The 18,725-nt window shown below is 49.8% G+C and overlaps 1 protein-coding gene across 4 annotated transcripts in view; it reads right to left on the reverse strand.

Moving 5' to 3' along the window:
- Positions 1 to 3,313, reverse strand: part of LOC142580118 (acid phosphatase type 7) — a 229,898-nt gene extending 226,585 nt beyond the window's left edge. For 3 of the 4 annotated variants that reach the window (XM_075690938.1, XM_075690939.1, XM_075690936.1), the window contains exon 1: positions 3,052 to 3,312. In XM_075690938.1, coding sequence (XP_075547053.1) covers positions 3,052 to 3,163 — 112 coding nt within the window. In that variant the 5' untranslated portion in view covers positions 3,164 to 3,312. Of the gene's footprint in view, positions 1 to 3,051 lie in introns of all 4 variants that reach the window. The other variant, XM_075690940.1, reaches the window with a different exon arrangement.
- Positions 3,314 to 18,725: the final 15,412 nt, after the last annotated feature.

Genomic DNA, 18,725 nt, shown 5'->3' on the forward strand with positions numbered 1-18,725 from the left:
CTCTCTCTCGCTCTCTACCCAAATAATTTTGCAATACAGCCAGACAAGCCACAGGAGGGCAATTGCTATACCACCCGCTGACGAACGTTCTTATGCAGCGGCCCAACAAGAACCTTGACGACACGCTTGCAATGTACGTTGACGTACATTGCCCAACGTGCATAAAGGAGGTATGCCGTCCTGGCGTACGTAACCTTCGCTTACAACACGGCGGCGCAAGAAGCAGCGCAGACCAAGCCGTTAAAGCTGGTTTACAGCAGGAACCCCAAGACGACTCTCGACGAAATGCTGCCGCACGTCACCGACCAAGCGAATCTCAACGCCGCTGCCTATCTCCAGCGCTGCGAATAAGCCCTACAGCTGGCCACCCGCGCATCAAGAACCAGCAGAGGACCGACAGCCGACACTACAATATTCGACGACGCTACGTCAGGTACTAGCCCGGCGACCGTGTTCGAGTCTGGACTCTGATACGCCGACGAGGGTTTTGCGAGAAGCTGTTACGCCGCTATATCGGACTCTACAAGATCATGAGACGTATTGGCGTAATGGACTATCAGGTCGTGCCAGACGGCATTTTGCAATCGCAGCGGCACCTCGCACGGCCTGCAGCTGTTCACGTGGTACGTCTTAAGCCTTTCTACGCCCGCTGACGAACTTAGGGACATAGTTTCCCTGTTGTTTTGTTGTTTTTTCTTTATTATGCGTGGTTTCGCTTTAGTTTTCGTGGCTATAGCATCGGAACCATATTTTTCTTTTTCGAGAGGGGGCATTGATGCATGTGCTTGTTTATCTTCCTTGGATGACCGCGTATCACCGTTTAACAATTGTTATCGCTCAGCGAAGTACGCGACTGCATGTATCGGAAGTTTCTGAAATGTTATCGATGGTTCTGTCCGTTGTCTGTTTTCACCGAACCTTGAGTAATCTGGTTGCATGTACGCGCGAAGCGAATTATGTAAAACTTTCTGAAAGACTCGCGGGCACGGCGAATACTCTCGAACCTTCGATGACTCATGAATAAAAGCCGATGCGCTTCACCGGCTGATCAGATTTGTGACTATCGCCGACTGTTTTCACCACTTTCGTTGTTCTTAGAGTGTAGCCTGTTCTTGAGGGCACAGGTTCGCCCAAAAAAAACCCAAGTTTCCCCATTCACAGTCTTGCTGCGTTCTTAACCATCACTACTATGTGACAATATTAACAAATAAATTAATCAATAAATAAGACAGTGATATATTCAAAGGGCGAGAAGACAGGAGAGCATGTATATGAGCATGGTTGATTGCCTTGCTGATCAGCTAATAGAGCATACGACGAGTTAAAATTAATACGGAGGATGTATTGGATATACTTGGATGCCGGGTTAGAAGCGAGCTTGACGCATGTTCTATTTTTATTTCATTGTGATAGCAACCATGTCGAGACTCCAGGCTAATTTTCGCAGTCATTGTCGCCGTTGTGTTCCGTATAAAGAGCACAATCCACATTATTTAGTGCGAAAGAAAGCATGCGTCAATGAGGCGAAAAGAATGGTGCTGATAGGCATCATTTTTCCAGGCGCTCAATATTCGGGTTAGTTGGTGGTCAAGTTATCAAACGTGCGCTTGGTAGGGAGTCCGTGCGTGTTCTCGTCAAGGCCTGCCGTCGCTGCGAATGACTGTGCGTGGCTGATGCTGGTGCTTTTAACCACAAAGTATGCTTTTAGCAACGACAACATTTTAAATGAAAAGGTCGAGTCAACTCAAAAGAAACCTCTATGGTGTGGGTAACCGAACTCAAGTAATAACAATTTCATGGCGGTTCAGGCTTCGGTCTCACCGGGGGGGGGGGGGGGGGGGGCGTAGCAGCCATCACTCCCATGTGTGCGATGCCTTGTCGTGTGAATTATATAGGGTGCCCCAGCTAACGTCAGCTAAGCTGTTAAAGGCTGGCAACCGATTACTGTAGGTCGTGTAGCCAGATCTTGCACCATGTTTTTATTCTTTGACCTGTTTCGCTGTAGGATGCTGCGGTAAATTGCGTTAAATTGAAGTCCATGTTTACTTTATGCACTTATGTCACACTAGATTTGAGCGTTGGGTTGATGTTTGAGGATTTTGTTTTCTTCAGGAATAACGACAAGGTTTAGGCATTGCTTCCGGTTCGTGACTGTTTGGATGGAAGCAGTTTTCAATTACTTAACCGGCTATAGCGTATTATAGCCAAAGCGGATGAATGACAAAGAGGGGGCACACTATCGCCAAGGGAATCGCTAAAACGAAAGTTGAGCCACACAGCCGGCTTTACAAGATTGTCCATATGGCTTAGACGCCAGTGTTATTGGGGAGATCGCCGCACTTGCTGCATGAAATGCAGATAGCATCGGTGACGTGGTCTCTGGGGGCAAATTTACTCGATGTGATCGCTTTAGTAACACCGTGGAAATCTCCACTTTCGTCTGTTTCGTACACTTCTTGGCCCACGACCATTGTAACTTGCCAAAGTAATGATTTCGCTCTTTTTCATGCAATCTCCATATTGCTATGCCCCGGACAAAAACACTTCAGGGTAGCAGGATGCCTCTACGTATCGCTAGTGCAAACGAATATAAAACGGAGACGAATAAACATTGCAACGGACGAAGCGGAAGTACCGCAGACCAACGCACGTACAGTGCTCTGTTATTGAAACGCGATACCCAGAGCGCTAGGCGTCCGGCGCTTTTCGCGCCACCGGTCCGCGGATGTGACACCGAGATCACGCACTGTTGTACACGATGAATGCGACAGCCTTTTTTGACAAAGTGTTACTACATCTGGCCCTTCAGGAATCACTGCTGAACAAAAGCGCCGGCGGCCACGCGTTCCAAGAATCGCTTTTCAATCGCTGAGTATTTATAGGCGCACAGTAGTTGCTTAGACTCACAGAGTAGGTTGCATTTTGTGCCCCTGAGATGCCTTGGAGTAGCTGAACGATTCGTGTGCTGGCTACTAGAGCAACTTTGATACAGCACCAAACATTGTGAGCTGCATGCTCACAATGAGAGCAACAGGCAAGCGTTTCTCTCACCTCCATAGGACAGGTGAACCTGTTCAGGCTCCACGTAAAGCACGGGACCTCCATCGACGACGCTCATCGTGGCCACCGCGAACAGCCAAATTATCCCTGCCATCTTAAACATTGAAACGACGATCACCAGGTGACCCGAGTATCCGCAAGCTGCAACACAGGACAGAACACAACGGAGAAGTGTTCGCAGATATGGGATGTGCCGACCTCGTTTATCACTCCGGCGTGACTGCCGCCGTCCCGTGCTGTCCGATCAACTGCCGAGCACGTGGGGCCGAGGGCGTGATCGCGTTTATCGCGCACGTCACGGAAGCAGTGATAGCCGCCGAGTGAGTCGCGCCAGACGAAAGCTGATCTGCGCACTTCCTGGCTCGTGCAAACACGCAAGGCAGCTATGTCAGCGGCAACGGTGCGCACATGCCGAGGCTCATGATCCGCGGGTTCTCCTCAACAGTGTTCGTGTTCTCGCTGAGTGCCTTACCCGCTGCCGTGACTCAGTGACCACGACGTTTTTGTCCTTATCACGAGTCAGATTCCCGGCATCGTTCTGATAAGAGCGGTATGCGGAAACACTCGTGTACCGAGCTTTGGGTAAAATGTGAACGTATACGTTAACCTGGATCGCTTCACAACGAAAGATGTTATACGGAGTGTTATATTTTTCTGGACTACAGAAACTTAATAGCTGTCTGTGGTAGAACTGTAATCCTTCACCTGGATTACTTAAAGAGGCGTAAATTACCTGCACGAGAAATCTATAGATGCATAATCGAATAATTAAGAAAGATTCATTAATTAAGTTATTAGTTATTTTACGGCATTTATTGCAATTTACGAATCGTAGACGGTGAGTTGTTAAGGCATATCACCCACTTGGAACGAAATCTGAAGATTGCAACCGCTTCTAGATATGCGTGATTAAACTTGCGATGAAAACACACTCTTGTATTGTTTGGACTATTTTTGTTTGGACTATTTTTGTTTGGACAAGGCGACCCTTCATACATTGAAGCGCCAAAAGAACTGGAACGCCCATGAAGTAATTCGTCGCATGAAGTAATTCTAATGCCACGTACCTAGGGACGTGGTAATAGAAGCAGTACAGCGCGAAAACGCACACTTACGCACCGTCGTGCTGCAGTTAACCCAAGAAATTCGCGAGGTTAAACAGTCGATGGCGCAGCCATCTATACCTAAGCCTGCTTTAGTCCCGACTCCCATTACGAACGGGAACGGCAGTGCGGCACCGCCCGCAAAGGAACGCGCGGCGGCCAGTTCTGAGTCTCAACAGCTCGACAAACTAGACAAGCTCGAATCAGCAGCAAGTGATTGGGGCAAAGCACATGTCACGATAAATGACTGGCGGAAAAAAACAAGAAGTGAGGAAGCTGCTTTCTGAAATTCAAACAGGGATCCGCAACATCGGTGTTGCGGTCAATAACCTCACTGCTCGAACAGACAGGGTTGAAAGCCATATAGAAAAAATCGAGACACACGTAGGCCTTCGCCCAGGCATGGGAATGATGCCCACCATGGGCTCTACGTTCATTCACACTAGCCCTATCTCAGGCAACGCACAAGTACAGCACCACGACGTCTAGTTCCACAACGTGCTCGTGGTGTGTTAGTGGAACTGTCGGGGCTTCACTAAGAAGCAACCACTGCTGCTACAATACGTCCGACACGTGCAAGCCAAGCCCGACGTCATAATGATACAGGAAACAGTAGGTACCGTACAAAAACTTCAAGGTTATACTGTGCATGCCTAGCAGATTCCTGTTGATTGCGGACTCGCATTTTAAATTCGGAAAGGGATAATAGTGCATGAAGACAGAGTATGTGGCACACATGGGGAACGCATGCTTGTAGAGCTCCTTCCTTATAGGACACGCTAAGACAGTGTATTTCTCCTCAACGTTTATAGTAATCCGGCTCACTCGCGGGGTCGTTTCCTCTCTCTGTTTCGAGAGGCGCTTGCCTTGGTGGGCGCAAACCCGTTTCTGGTGAGGGGAGACCTTAACGCCCCGAATGAGGCCTGGAGCTATGGCTACACTAAAACCAAAGGTGGACGCCTCTGGCAGGACCTGCATGATGCCGATTTAACTTTTATTAGCGATCCGACGGCGCCGACCCGCACGGGCACATCAACGGCACGGGACACGACACCGGACCTGACGGCGGTCCTAAACATCCCTCAAGCAACGTGGTGCAATGCCTTTGAAGATCTCGGTAGTGACCACATGATGATAGAAACACGAATTCCTCAGGCGGGTACACCTCCTCCTCCTAAGCTATTCAAATGGCCGGACTGGGACAAGTTCCGAAAGGAGCGAGCAGAACAGAGAGGTGAGGAGAACATCCACGACATCGAGGCATGGATGGAGACGCTAAATGACGACATGAACAAGGCGACACAGACGGTCGCACGCGAAGACCAGGTTGACAAGATCGACAGCCGACTAGCCCACCTCTGGGAAGCCAAGACATCACTGCACGCAAGATGGAAGTGCAAAGGCACAACCGAAAGCTTCGTAAGAAGATCAATCAATCGCGAGCTAGAGCATCAATCGCGAGCTAGAAGGACATTGCGCGACCTTAAGCCGTCAACAGTGGTATGACATCTGCAACGCAGTCGATGGGCAATCCACAATGGTAGCACGTGGCGTCTCCTTTGTCACCTCTTGGGGGAAACGCAGAGCAAGTCTGCTCAGCGAGCAAACCTGCAATGCCTTTTGCACAAGGAACGAGCTACCACGAGTGATCAACAGCTTGTGACCCACCTACTAGACAAGTACTTCCATCAATAACCCGATGTTCAACACGGAGATTACACTGGAGAGACAAATGTGACACTCGATGAAGAATTTCACGAGTCAGAGATCCGCGCAGCTCTCCACGACCTTAATGGCAAATCAGCACCTGGTCCAGACAAGGTTACAAAAAAGGCCCTACGAAACCTCCATGATGCCTCGATAAACGCTCTTACGGCATGCGTCAACAAATACTGGCGAGCAGGTCACATTCCAGAGGCGTGGAAACGCCTCTGGAAAGGGCCTCGATCACCTGCGGCCCATTTCTCTCACATCCTGCTTTGGCAAGGTGTTGAAGCACGGGTTCCTCTCGCGCATCAATCGCTACCCCGAGGAGGCTGGAGTCTACCAACCGACTATGGTGGGCTTCCGGTCACACCTCTCCTCTCAAGATGTCATGCTCCAGCTCTACCACCAGACTATCAACGACCCAACTAGCGGCAACCGGGCCATCCTCGGCCTAAATCTGGAAAAGGCATTTGACAATGTAGCATATGCAGAAATCCTGAGCCGAATAAACAAGCTCAACATGGGCAAGCGAAGCTACAACTACATCAGAGACTTCCTGTTACGCCACCGCACAGTCACCCTCGCGGTTTACAGCATGAGATGCGACGAACATGCACCAGGAAGCACCGGCACTCCTCAAGGGTCGGTCATATCCCCATCCTCTTCAACCTCGTGATGCTGGGTCTCCCGGCCTACCTCGACGAGATTGACGGCCTCCATCAAGCCTTGTACGCAGATGACATCACCCTGTGGGTCGACAAGGGCAGTGATGGTCAGATAGAATCCACCTTACAAGCAGCGGTCTCTGCAGTCGAAACCTACCTCCAAGACACACGTCTCCGACTATCTCCACTCAAATCGGAGGTAATCCTCTACCGCCCGCGCCGCCGGCCCAAGCCTACAGGCGAGTCCCGCCAATGCGACGAAATAATCCTCTATACGCAAAATGGCTCCTGTATTCCCCGAATCCAGAAGGATACGCATCCTCGGCATGCATGTAGCAGCCAATGGGTGAAACATAGAAGCTATCCGCAAAATCGAAGGCAAAGTTACAGCGGCTACCAACCTGATCAAATGCATTACAAACAAACACTCGGGCATGAATGAGGACAGCATGATGCGCCTCAGTCACTCTTTCACAATCAGTCGCAACTGCAATGTCACCGAAAGGGAGAAAATTAACACTCTTATACGCAAGACTTACAAGATCGCCCTTGGCCTACCGAAGTCCACAAGCATTGCTCGTCTGCTACAGCTAGGGGTATACAACACGCTTGAAGAAATCATGGATCAGCAAAGAGCCCCGCAACTCGAACGCATGTCCCTGACAGGCACGGGCCGGTACATCCTGCAGAAACTCAGCTTCAATTACCACGTCCAGCACGGTCAGAAACAGGTCATTCCACCCGACCTGAGCGACCAAGCTGATCATCACCCCTATATAATCGAGGCCGACACCAGGCCCATGCCAAGGCACTGCTGCGCTCCTTGGGCGAGAAGAGGACTACGCGCTTCGTAGACGCGGCAGAATACACACGAGAACACCGGTTCACGGCGGTAGTCGTAGACCTTAACTCCCGGCTCACGCACGCGTGTAGTGTCGCGACGGAACACCCAGAAACAGCGGAAGAGGCAGCGATTGCGCTAGCGCTTACCGACTCCCTCTGCGAGGTACTACTTAGCGACTCACAATCCGCAGTTCGCAATTGCACGTGGGGGCGCATTTCCTTTGAGGTTCTCCAGACCCTAAGGAAAGTTAGTTGACAGCACTTCGATACTACCGCGATCACATAGTTCCCAGCGCACATCGCCACCTCCCCCCCCCCCCTCGACGAGTGCCCCCCTAACTTGAACTAGATAGCGCACCACTCTGCGCCAGAACTGACCCGCCGCGCAGAATTGGAGACTGCCTCTTCGCGTTCGGAACTTCTGGTTAAAAACACGCGAGAACGCTTGGTCAGATCCAATGGCAGCACGAAGCACTACCAGCTAGGCAGGCGGTTATTGCCCCCCCTCACCCCAAACTGAAACGTCGCCAGGCGGTCGTCTGGCGACAACTGCCGACACAAACCTTCCCCAGTCCGGTGTGATTGCGGCCCATTTTCCCCGCGCAAGAACCATGTGATCTTTGCAAATTATGTCTGAAAATTAGAGCGACGCTCTCACACATGTGGGAGTGTCGTGTTATACCAACTACATGGGCAGTAGCTCTGGAGGCTCTTGCGTCGAGGTGGGCCGCTGCTATGCGCAGCTCCAACCTCAAGACGCAAGAGTGGGCAGTCCAGCAGGCCCGAGAGGCGCCGACAAGGCAAGGCCTCGAAGTCTCCTTATGAGTCCCCTGAGCCCGGGTCGTTAAACTTTGCCGGGTTTATGATAAAGTTGTTTCCATCAATCCAATGTCTCCGAACTGCTGCCACCCTGAATATGTGTTCAGCTTGCGAAATCATCGGCTGGAATTCACAAATTGCAATATCGGCCTTACGGTTTTATTTAGGACCCTAATTAGCAGACTAGCTTTAATGAGGTGATTATGTATTTGCATTTATTATGGAAGTAGTGCCCGCCTCTGAGTAATCCCGCTCAAGAGAGAGAGAAAGAGAGAGAGAAATAGAAGACAGGAAAGGCAACGAGGTTAACCAGATGCACGTCCGGTCTGCTACCCTGCACTGGGGGAAGGCATATTGGGGACGAAGAGAGAGAGAGGTGAGTTTCGATCTGTCTCAAGGAATCGCGCTACCTGCCGGAGGTGATTTTTGAAAATTCTGTATATTCTTGTAGTGACCATCCGTCACTTCGTTCTCCCCATCGTGGGGGTCATTGGCTCCTGCTCTAACCGAGCCAGTCCGATAGGGGCACCACTGCTGCCACGCGACAAACCTGCTTTTAAGCTTCAGTGAAGCAAGTGCACACACAGTTCTCAACCTGTCAAAACGTGTATTATTTGCCTACGCTTAAGCAAGCTCCCAACAAATGTTCACTCAGGACATTCAAGTTTTTTTTTCGAACACTAGCCATGCACGATGCTGCTCCTACTCCTGCTGACGGAGATGACGCCCCGATTACGTCTCCTGTGATAGCCGCAGAGCTTGAGCTTCCCAGCTTTTGACCCAAGAATCATCAAGTTAAGTTTCTGCAAGTATGAGCCCGTTTCAAACTCCAGCGCATCACAGACAACAAGGTACCTAGCTGCCCATTGTCGCCGCGCTAGCCTCCGACATCGCCGAAGCAATAAACAACTTGCTAGCGAGTGCACCTTCGGCCGCAGCATACGACGACCTGAAACGCACGGTCCTGCTGCCTCGAGCCATCGCAAGAGAGTAGCCTCCAAAAGATTTGGAGGCTACTCCAAATCTTTTGGAGTAGCCTCCAAAAAATTGGAGTAGCCTCCAATCTCGGTGACGAACGATCGTCACAATTCCTGCACCGGTTCCGTCAGCTGCTGGAAGGCGACTCCATAAACGAGAGCCAGCTTCCCATTTTACGCGAGCCGTTCTTGCGGCGGCGCCTCCTACAGTCCACAGACATGATACTGGCGGGTTTCAACGAGACGAGTCTCGGTCGGCTACGTGCACTTGCTGACCGCATGTGTCCCTGATCGTCTGCGGCACAGCTAGCTATCGCTGTTGCGAGAGCCTCAGAACCAGGAGACCGACCCTCGGGCCTGGAGGAAACAGTCGACCGCCTGGCACTAGAGAAGGCGACGACAGGTGTCAACATTGGCGACCAACATCCGCGCAACCATTGGCCTTCACAGTCTCGCGGCGCACCTAGACACTCACCACGGCAGTTGTGCTGGTGCCACCATCGCTTTCGCGAACAAGGAAGTTGCTGCACCCAGCCATATTCATAGACGGGAAACGGACCGGCCAGTCGCTAACGGCGGCACGCGACATCTGCCCTCTCGGAGCCGCCTATTATTCGTAGTCGACTGCATCCCCGGCACCGCCTCCTCGTCTACACCGGACCGAGCTTTCTATCGTTCCCCCCACGGCCGCAGTTTGCCAACGTGGCAAGTTGATACCCATGCTCCACGCAGTGATCAACACACCCATCGTGTCGTATGGGCTCCAGTCGATAACGCTAGACAGGCACTCCGGCGCTTGCACAGATGGGCGTTTGCGATCGCGGATGTCATTATGCAAAAAAGAAGTGAGGCGTGCAGACAGGACATAAGGGTAGAGAAGTGGACAACACTCTACTCTTGTGTCCTGTCTGCACGCCTCACTTATTTTTTGCATAATGAATCCTTACCAACTAGCTCAGCTTTCTGTCGTTCTAAGTGGATGTCAGCTTTACCATACTGGGAGCGGACTTCCCAGATCGACGCCTAAAGGATAACGTCAAATTCTTCTGTGTACTTGGCCTGTTGTCAAACCTCGCCTCACCTGGGGTCTGCACGTATCAGGCGGTGACCAGATACTTTCTGAGTACCCGCAACTCACGATGCCCCGAAAAGATGCGCTGCCCGTGAAACACAAGGTTATGCATCGTGTCACCGCCACCAGCCCACCTGTCGCCGCGCAGCCATGGAGGCTCGCTGGACGGAGGTTGGAAGTCGCCCGCCGTAAGCTCGAACACATGCTTCAGCTCGGCGTTATTCGCCCTTTCTCCAGCAATTGGTCTTCACCTCTCCATCTGGTTCCGAAGCAGAGCAGTGGCGACGGGCGCCCGTGTGGCGATTACCGAGCTTTTAGTGCCGTCACTGCTCCTTTAATATACCCTTCCCCACATACGTGACTTCGGCGCTCGTCTCGCAGACACCAAAATATGCAGCAAGATCAATTTGATGAGCGCGTACCAATTCCTGTTGAACTCAGCGACACTCCGAAGACCACAATCACTACTTCATTTGGCCTATTTGAATTGGTCCGTATGCCTTAGGGTTAAGAATGCTGCACCAACTTTCAAAGTTCAAGGAAGAAGTTACGCGCGGACTCCCGTTCATTTCCGTCTACATTGACGACATTCTCATGTCAAGTCGCACTGACGAAGAGCAGGAAGAGCACCTTCGCCTTCTCTTTGAGCGACTGGATGAACACGGCCCGGTCCTAAAACCCTATAAATGTATTTTCAAAGTTGAAGCCCAGCATTTTATCGGCCATCGCATTTCACCCGAAGACATCAAGCCATTGGAATTACGCGTGCGGTCAATCGAGAACTGCCCTTCTCCAACCTGCTCCTGAAGGTTGCACGAATTTCTGGTGCTCATAAATATTGACAGGTGCTTCAAACCATACTTTGCGCAAGTTCTTTAGCCGCTTACCGAGCTGCTGTAACTCTACTCATAAAAGAAAAAAAAGGCTACCTTCCACTGATCCTCCGAGCACCAACACTTCTTCCAGTAAGCCAAAACGCTGTTGGCGACTGCAGCGTTGCTGATTTATCCTCTGCCGGGCACGCCAACTCGCCTTATGGTAGACGCATCAACCACGGCAGTGGGCGCAGTACTGCATCAGCACAATGACACAGGCTGGAGGTCGCTTGGCTTCTTATCAAAGCGCCTCAAACGTATAGAATCTCGCTACATCACCTTCGAGAGGGAAATGTTAGCCATCTATGTGCTGTCAAGCACTTCCGTTATTTTTCTTGAAGGCTGTAGGTTTTACATTCTGACCGACCACAAGCCGTTAACCTTTGTTTTCAAGAACAACAGTTCCTCGTACTCAGAAAGTTAGCTTGGGTAACTTACCTTTATCTCCGAAATTACTACGGACATCCGCTATATCTCTGGGACCGAAAATTAGGCAGCTGACGCACTCTTGCGAATCAGCGCTGTGCCCACTGGCCCTGTGGATTTCCAAGCAGCCAAACGACTCCTACCTGTGCCACGTGCGGGAATAAGGCTCGTCGCTCCAGCTTGCGGAGGTGCCGCTTCCCTACACAACAACGTTGGGCACGTGTGACATATCGCAGGCAGCTGCTCGCCCGTTCGTGCCCCATCAGTTTCAGCGGCCAATATTCGATTCACTGCACAAGCCATCCTGGCATCAGAGCGACACAAAGGCTTTTCACACACCCCTCCCTCTGGCCAGGAGGAGGTGGAGGAGGAGGACGAAAAGAAGGAAGGAAAGGTAGGGAGGCCAAGCAGACGCAAGTCCGGGGAAGGGGTTTAAGGGATGAATAAAGAGGATAAGGAGGGAAGAAGGTACTATCACTGCGAATACGTGTGATTGCGCATAACTTCACTCCTATATTAGGTCATTGAAGTCAGTAGATTTAAAGAAACGTAGCAGTGCCCGCGTAGCTTTGACATCCTGCATGTGTGGGGCCATGATTCGAGAATCTTAGTCTCTGAACGTGGTCTGCTATCTAATTGGTTTAACACCCTCCGAAGATCGTCGCGTTCGATCTCCATAGAGATCCTAGGGATCAACAAAGATGTTCGAAGTTGGGCAAGAAGCCGTAAAAGTGATCCGGCAAGCGCATTCAGCGGTTCCGCCGTTTCGACCACTACAGCGCCTTTTCTATTACGTACATTTAGAGTCGGTGGGGCCCTTCCGCCCTACAAAGGTTTCAGGTACCTCTTCACATGTGTCGACCGATACTCAAGGTGACCTGAGGTGACGTCGCTACAAGAAATCACGGCTGAAACAGTGGTGAAAGCATTTGTTGCTACGCGGGTGTTGCGATAGGGTTGCCCTTTACGAATAAAACTGACTGAGGTCGGTAATTCCAAAGCTCGCAATTTTTTCCCTGGCGAGACTGCTGGGCACACGCCTATATAACACCACGACTTACCACCCGTAGAGCAACGGCATGGTCGAGCGTCTCCACCGAAAATTGAAAGCATCATCGACCGCCACGCTCGACAGGCAGTATCCAGCGGGAAAGGCTACTACAATTAATGATCAACAAAAATAAACGATGACATAGAAGTTGGGGCAGCGGAGATGCTTTATGGGTCAGCAATCAGCCCTCCAAGCCAGTTTTTCGGCACTTAGGCTACATTCTGGGCTCGACCTGCTTCGACCTAGACCCCACGTACCACCCACGGGCAGTCTGTGTTTAATTTCCCGACGATGCACACAACCGCTCACGTCTTTCTGAGACGCGACTCTGTCAGTCCACCACTGACTCCTTCCCATGAAGGCCCCTCTCGTGTGGTTTCGCGTTTAGACAAAACCCTGAAGATTCTCCGCGGCAAAGAAGGGACAGTGTCATGCGACTGCATGAAACCAGCCTATCATGAACGTTAACTCTTCATTCCTTCTGCCATTGACATCTAATCCTCCGGAATGCTAGGATGGAGCCCTTGTAGCGACCGTCCAACACGCACAGGCCCCCACCATGAAATATTACCTGCAACGCCTGGTGTTTGCTACTGCCATCGCCGTTTTAAAGATGACGATCGTCACTGTCGGCGTCCCTGCGTGTGGCAGGGAAAGAGGCCGGCCAACCTCTAACGACGACGAGTGGTCCGCAAGTGAACTTTTCTAAGTGACGCATAGATTTACGGGATAACAGTTGTTAGTCGATGCAGGAGCTAACGTAAGCATTATTGCCGCCTGACGTTCCGAGTGATAAGCGACCCCTGTGACGTTCTTGAAAGCCGCCAACGGTGCCAGGATTAGCTTTAACGCGATAGCGTTAAGGAGCTGGTGTCGCAGAAAAGCCGGTGTCGTCGGCGTCGGTGTCGGTGTCGGCGTCGGCGTCCGCGGCGTTGGCCGTAAGCGATAAATCACGGCAGGCACTTCATAAATAAAAAGCAACTTCCAATATGGGCTGGGTGGGAATCGAACCAGGATCTCCGGAGTGTGAGACGGAGACGTTACAACTGAGCCGCGAGTTCGATGCTTCAAAGCGGTACAAAAGCACCTCTAGTGAACGCGGTGTTGCCTTAGATACGAGCTGTTTCTAAGGCTCAGGCGTGCGTCGCTTGCTCAGGCGCACATTTCGTTGTCGCGCCGAACGCTGCGTTGCTCGACGCTCACCCCGTCCGATGCGGGGCGCGTCGTCGCTGCGCCGTAGCCCATTGTCTTACACCCCTTGGCGGGTCGACGGGAACGCTGTCGCGTTCCACTCTTGAAGGCGAAGCTTAAGCGCCCTCCAATTTTTTGTCACTCTCCGTCATGTTAAACCTTGGCCTTCGAGGAGTGTACCGCTGAATTTTTCTTGTTGCAGACGTCCGTCATGCACTCATTGGAGCCGACTTCTTGAAAAACTACGGATTCCTTGTCCACGTACAACGACGCCGTCTCATCGACTCCGTTACCTAGCTGTGCATTCCCGGCGTCCCAGCATCAAGCACATGGCGGATTGCGCCTATTTCTGCCATGTTGGTCGAATCATTCGGCGAGATTCTACGCGAGTTTCCCACTTTGACACGTCTGCCATAATGGACGCAACCGGTCCAACAGACATGTGCCATCAAATTGTGATCTCCGGCCGACCAGCCTATTTCCGACACCGACGTTTGTCCCTCAGAAGCTCAAGATTGTTCGCTCGGAGTTCGAACACATCTGCAACTTGGAATCGTCCGCCCTTCCTCCAGTAAACGGGCATCACCACTTCACATGGCGCTGAAGAATACTGGAGACTGGCGCCCATGCGGCAATTACCGGACGCTAAACAACAATAGACTTGTTGATCGCTGCCCTCTTCCAAACATTCAGGACTTCACAGTAGCGTTGTATGGTTCCACGATGTTTTCTAAGATTGATCTCGTTCTCACATATTATAAACTACCGGCCGGTGCAGAAGACCTAAGACCTAAGACCGCCATTACCACAGCGTTCGGTCTTTCTGAATTTTTCCGCATGCCCTGCTGCCTACAGAACTCTGGTCAATCCTCTCGGCGTTTCATCGATTCTGTCCCTCGAGGCCTGCCTTTCGTTTTTGCGTACATTTACGAGCTTCTCGCCGCAAACTCTTCCACAAAACGTCTTCAACACTTGTGTTTGTAGTTTTAAAGCCTTGCCAGTGAACGAATTGTCATCAACGCCGCCAAAAGCGAACCCGGTCGACCGGAAACCGAGTTCCTTAGGCATCCCCTGTGAAAATTGTCATTGCCTTTATGTTTCCTGTATGTTTCCTTCTTGTGCCCTGTGTGAGCTTTATGTTTGCTTGTCGTTTATGTGAACTTGAGGAAACATACTTTCTGTTTACGGCATGTTTCTCATCCTTTCTTAGAACTCGAGGAAACGAACTTTATATTTCCTGTAGGATATGTCCTTTGTGTTTACGGTGGGATGTTACCTGTGTGTGCACTCTATGTTACCTGGCTGCGTACTCCCTCTGTGTTTAGTGCAGGATGTTACCTGTGTGTGCACTCTATGTTACCTGGCTGTGTACTCCCTGGAGTGCACATCCAGATAACATATAGTGCACCTTGTCATTATCTTTTAAGACATCCTAGAGACAGATCATCTACCTGAAAGATGTATTAACTAATTGCGTATCCAAGTAAAAAAATGGGGGGGGGGGCGCCTACCTCACCTTCGCTATCTATCTTGGCCGCATCCGATGCATTGACGGCCACGTGTCATCAACAGTACATACGTACATAAGAGCCTCATCCAGCGAATTATCTCTCACGACAAATGACGATTGCGCGGCGGTTGGAGACGCGGTGGCACGACGCGCAATGTTCGATGGCTTGCGCTACATGACCCGAAAAAGAGGCAGACGCCTCCGGGGCCAATCCGCCGCTTTGCTATGAGCGCGTATGAATATACAACCTACCATTTAGGTAGCTATTCGCGATGTTTTATTGGTTTCATGATAGTGTCATTACACGTAAATACAATACGTACGTTACGACTGTCTCTATATTACGCTCGTTAAGATTTCTTTTCAGCCGTCAGCGGAAAATAGCGCTGCCACCTCCAAAGCAGAACTGGAGCTGACGCTAACTTTCAGAACGCCTAGTTCGAAAAAATGTAGTGAATTTGAATATCTATAACTTTTCTGATACTCTAAACCGGAAAAAAACATTAACATTGGGAGACAGTGCTCCCTCAAAATCGGTGTCTTCTAAGCACATTTTTACATGTTGCTTTTTCTACGCTATTTCTTTTGTCAGCCCTCGGCCTGTTATGATACCTTTTCTGTGTTACGCTGTTAGTTCACTTTATCTTTCTTGTGATAAGCCAGTGTCTTCCGTGTACTACAACACCCGTGCGAGCTGCCTTTGTTCTCGCCTGTCCACGTTCCCTCGTGAAATGGCTGCTACAGTAGCTTCGAATTATGGTGCGTGGAAGAATTTTTTCAAAGTTGTGCTTTTGTGTGCTGGTGTTCATCGACAATTCGACAGTGTTCGCGCTAGAAAGAGCGTCGTCGCGTGGTGCCTGCGAGACGAAGGAGCGTTTGCTGACCCCATGTTGAAGGTAAGCAGGTTTGACGCTTGCGCGCATTCTCGCAGCTTATGGCTCATGTAGTAAGCTTTGTGCACTGACAACAGAGCATTTTCGGAGCGTATGTTTTCCATGTTGCTGTGCACATTTAGCAAACCGTTTCACGATGGGAGTTTCCGTGAAATGTATTATTTCTGACCGCTTACTTGCTTTCTGCAGTGGTGTGCTACCGCCGCTGATTGTTGGGACTGGATGGGCAAACATTTACGTAAACGCTGAACACTACTGTTTCCTCAGTAGTTTCCCGGTAAGAAATTCTTCCGTGGATATGCATTTCCGCAAGTTACGTGTGTAATGTATGTCGATGTCTCGGGGGCATCGCGACTTGGCACACGACTGCGGTGTTTGACACTTGAACAGATATTAGCTTGTTTGAAGATTATTTTATTGATAGTGTTCAGTTTGAAGTCCAGCCTCGTGAGAACTTGTCTGCATAGTTTGTGTCCTTCGACATGCTCGCGTATTTGTCTTTTTAATCGAAGCATGTCAATCAGTCGCTCGTTTTCATTAATATTTTCATCCAAAAAACAGGATGTCAGCCCCTGCGATTGTTAAAGACAGTGGCTTGTAGCACTGCCTAATAAGGGCTGAGATTTTCTTGCGATGCTCTCCGCTCAATGTTTGCCACTCTTATAACCCAGCTTCCACGGCTGGCTGTTCTAGTTAATAACGATAGCGGAATGTCGGTCAGATCAATGAGGAAAAGGAGTAGCATCAGAAAAGACGCCGCTACAAAATCGCAGCCCAGGTTTTAGACCCTTCATAATCGATTGTTCGTTTGATTTACTAGATATTTAATCTTTGGTGATAATTTCTCAGGTAGTCTGATGTTTGGTGCTGGTTTTATTCCCGCCTGAATTTTACCGTATAACAGTGTTACCACTTGAGATATAACTACGAGACATCTGTACAAGCAGGCACACAAAGGTAGCACACAAACATTTATTGGCCAGTTGCCTACTCCTAAAGGTCATGTAATATTTAGCAGCTGCTACAATAATGTCTAAAAGAATTTGTGAGCAGTTTAATAGCTGAGTGGACTGGCAGCTCAGTCTGTTTCAAACAACAATTAGTTAAAAGCTTCTGTTTTGCCCTGATGTTTTTATGAGCTATTTTTGACTGCTCCACATTTCTTACCTGTGTGCATACAGGCCAAGCTATTCTTGCTTATATGAATATTTTTGAATAAGTGAAAAAGATTGGCTTTCGTTTTGTTTTTCAGGTGCCATGTGAGTTCTCACCCAAGCAGCACATTCCAGAGGTCTGCTGTGAGCAGACGTGGCAAATTGAAGTAACATCCAGATAGTCCAATAATGTATTCGTAGTTTCAGACAAACCTTTGTAAAGTGTACTAAAAACTTTTTTTAAAAGTGCAAGCACTAATCCAACCTAATCTTTCCATCCAAACATTACATTTTATATTAGTAACAAAGACATAACTAGAACAGCAGCACTGCAGTGAGAAACGTACAGTGGTACTCCAAGTGTTAAACGGAAATTATCTATGAAGTCTAATTAGTTTGTAATTTTAGAACATATTGGCATGGATTCCTGTACCATAGCAGAGTTCCAGTTGGTACGCTGCATCATGTAGGGAACAGTAACCTTACAATGACAACGAATGGAAAGCTCTTAAACTCAGAAAAAGGGCATAAATATAAAATGTGTACACGGAACTCTTCATCTAGGCATGTCTACATAATATAGAGGATTTAATCACAGAGGCCACATAAAGGTTGCATAAAGGTAGGACACACGAAGGAAACATAAAAGCAGTGGCCAAATATAAAGGACCTTTCGGCATGTGAAATGCGGGAGAGATACAGTAAACATAAATGACATAACCATTTTCATAAGGGATATCATTGACGCTAACGGAATTCGACCATTTCCTTCCAAGATTCGCGTCATTTAAGACTTTCCACGTCGGACCACCCTCACCAAGCTTCGCTAATTTCTCGCTTTCATAAATTTCTACCACCGATTCATTCCCGACTGTGCACGACTGGGGGCTCCGCTACACGCCCTGCTAGGACATAAACGTAAGCAATCACTTCAGTTGACTGAAGAGGCCACCAGCGCTTTCACAAGCGTCAAGTCTGCCATCGCCGATGCCACGCTGCTCAGACGCCTGAAGCCAGACACGCCAACTGCATTTATGACAGACACTTCATAAACCGCTCTTGGCTCCGTGCTGCAGCAATTCATGAACACAGCGTGGCAACCACTCACCTTTTTCTCCAACAAACTTAAGCCTGCGCAGTCCCGCTACAGCGTGTTTGGCGGTGAATTACTTGTCATTTACCTGGCTGTAAGACATTTTCGCCACTTCCTCGAAGACCCTGTATTTACAGCCTTGACAGGCCACAATTCCCTTGTACACGCACTGACAACGTTCCAGCACAGGTTCTGAGTCGCGTCAATGCCGTTTCCACGTCGACATCAGAACCCTTCATCATCGATGTTGTCTTACTTGCCTGTTAACAGCGTGGCAACAACCGAA

This window comes from Dermacentor variabilis, chromosome 4, assembly GCF_050947875.1.
Source record: "Dermacentor variabilis isolate Ectoservices chromosome 4, ASM5094787v1, whole genome shotgun sequence".
Classification (NCBI taxonomy): domain Eukaryota; kingdom Metazoa; phylum Arthropoda; class Arachnida; order Ixodida; family Ixodidae; genus Dermacentor; species Dermacentor variabilis.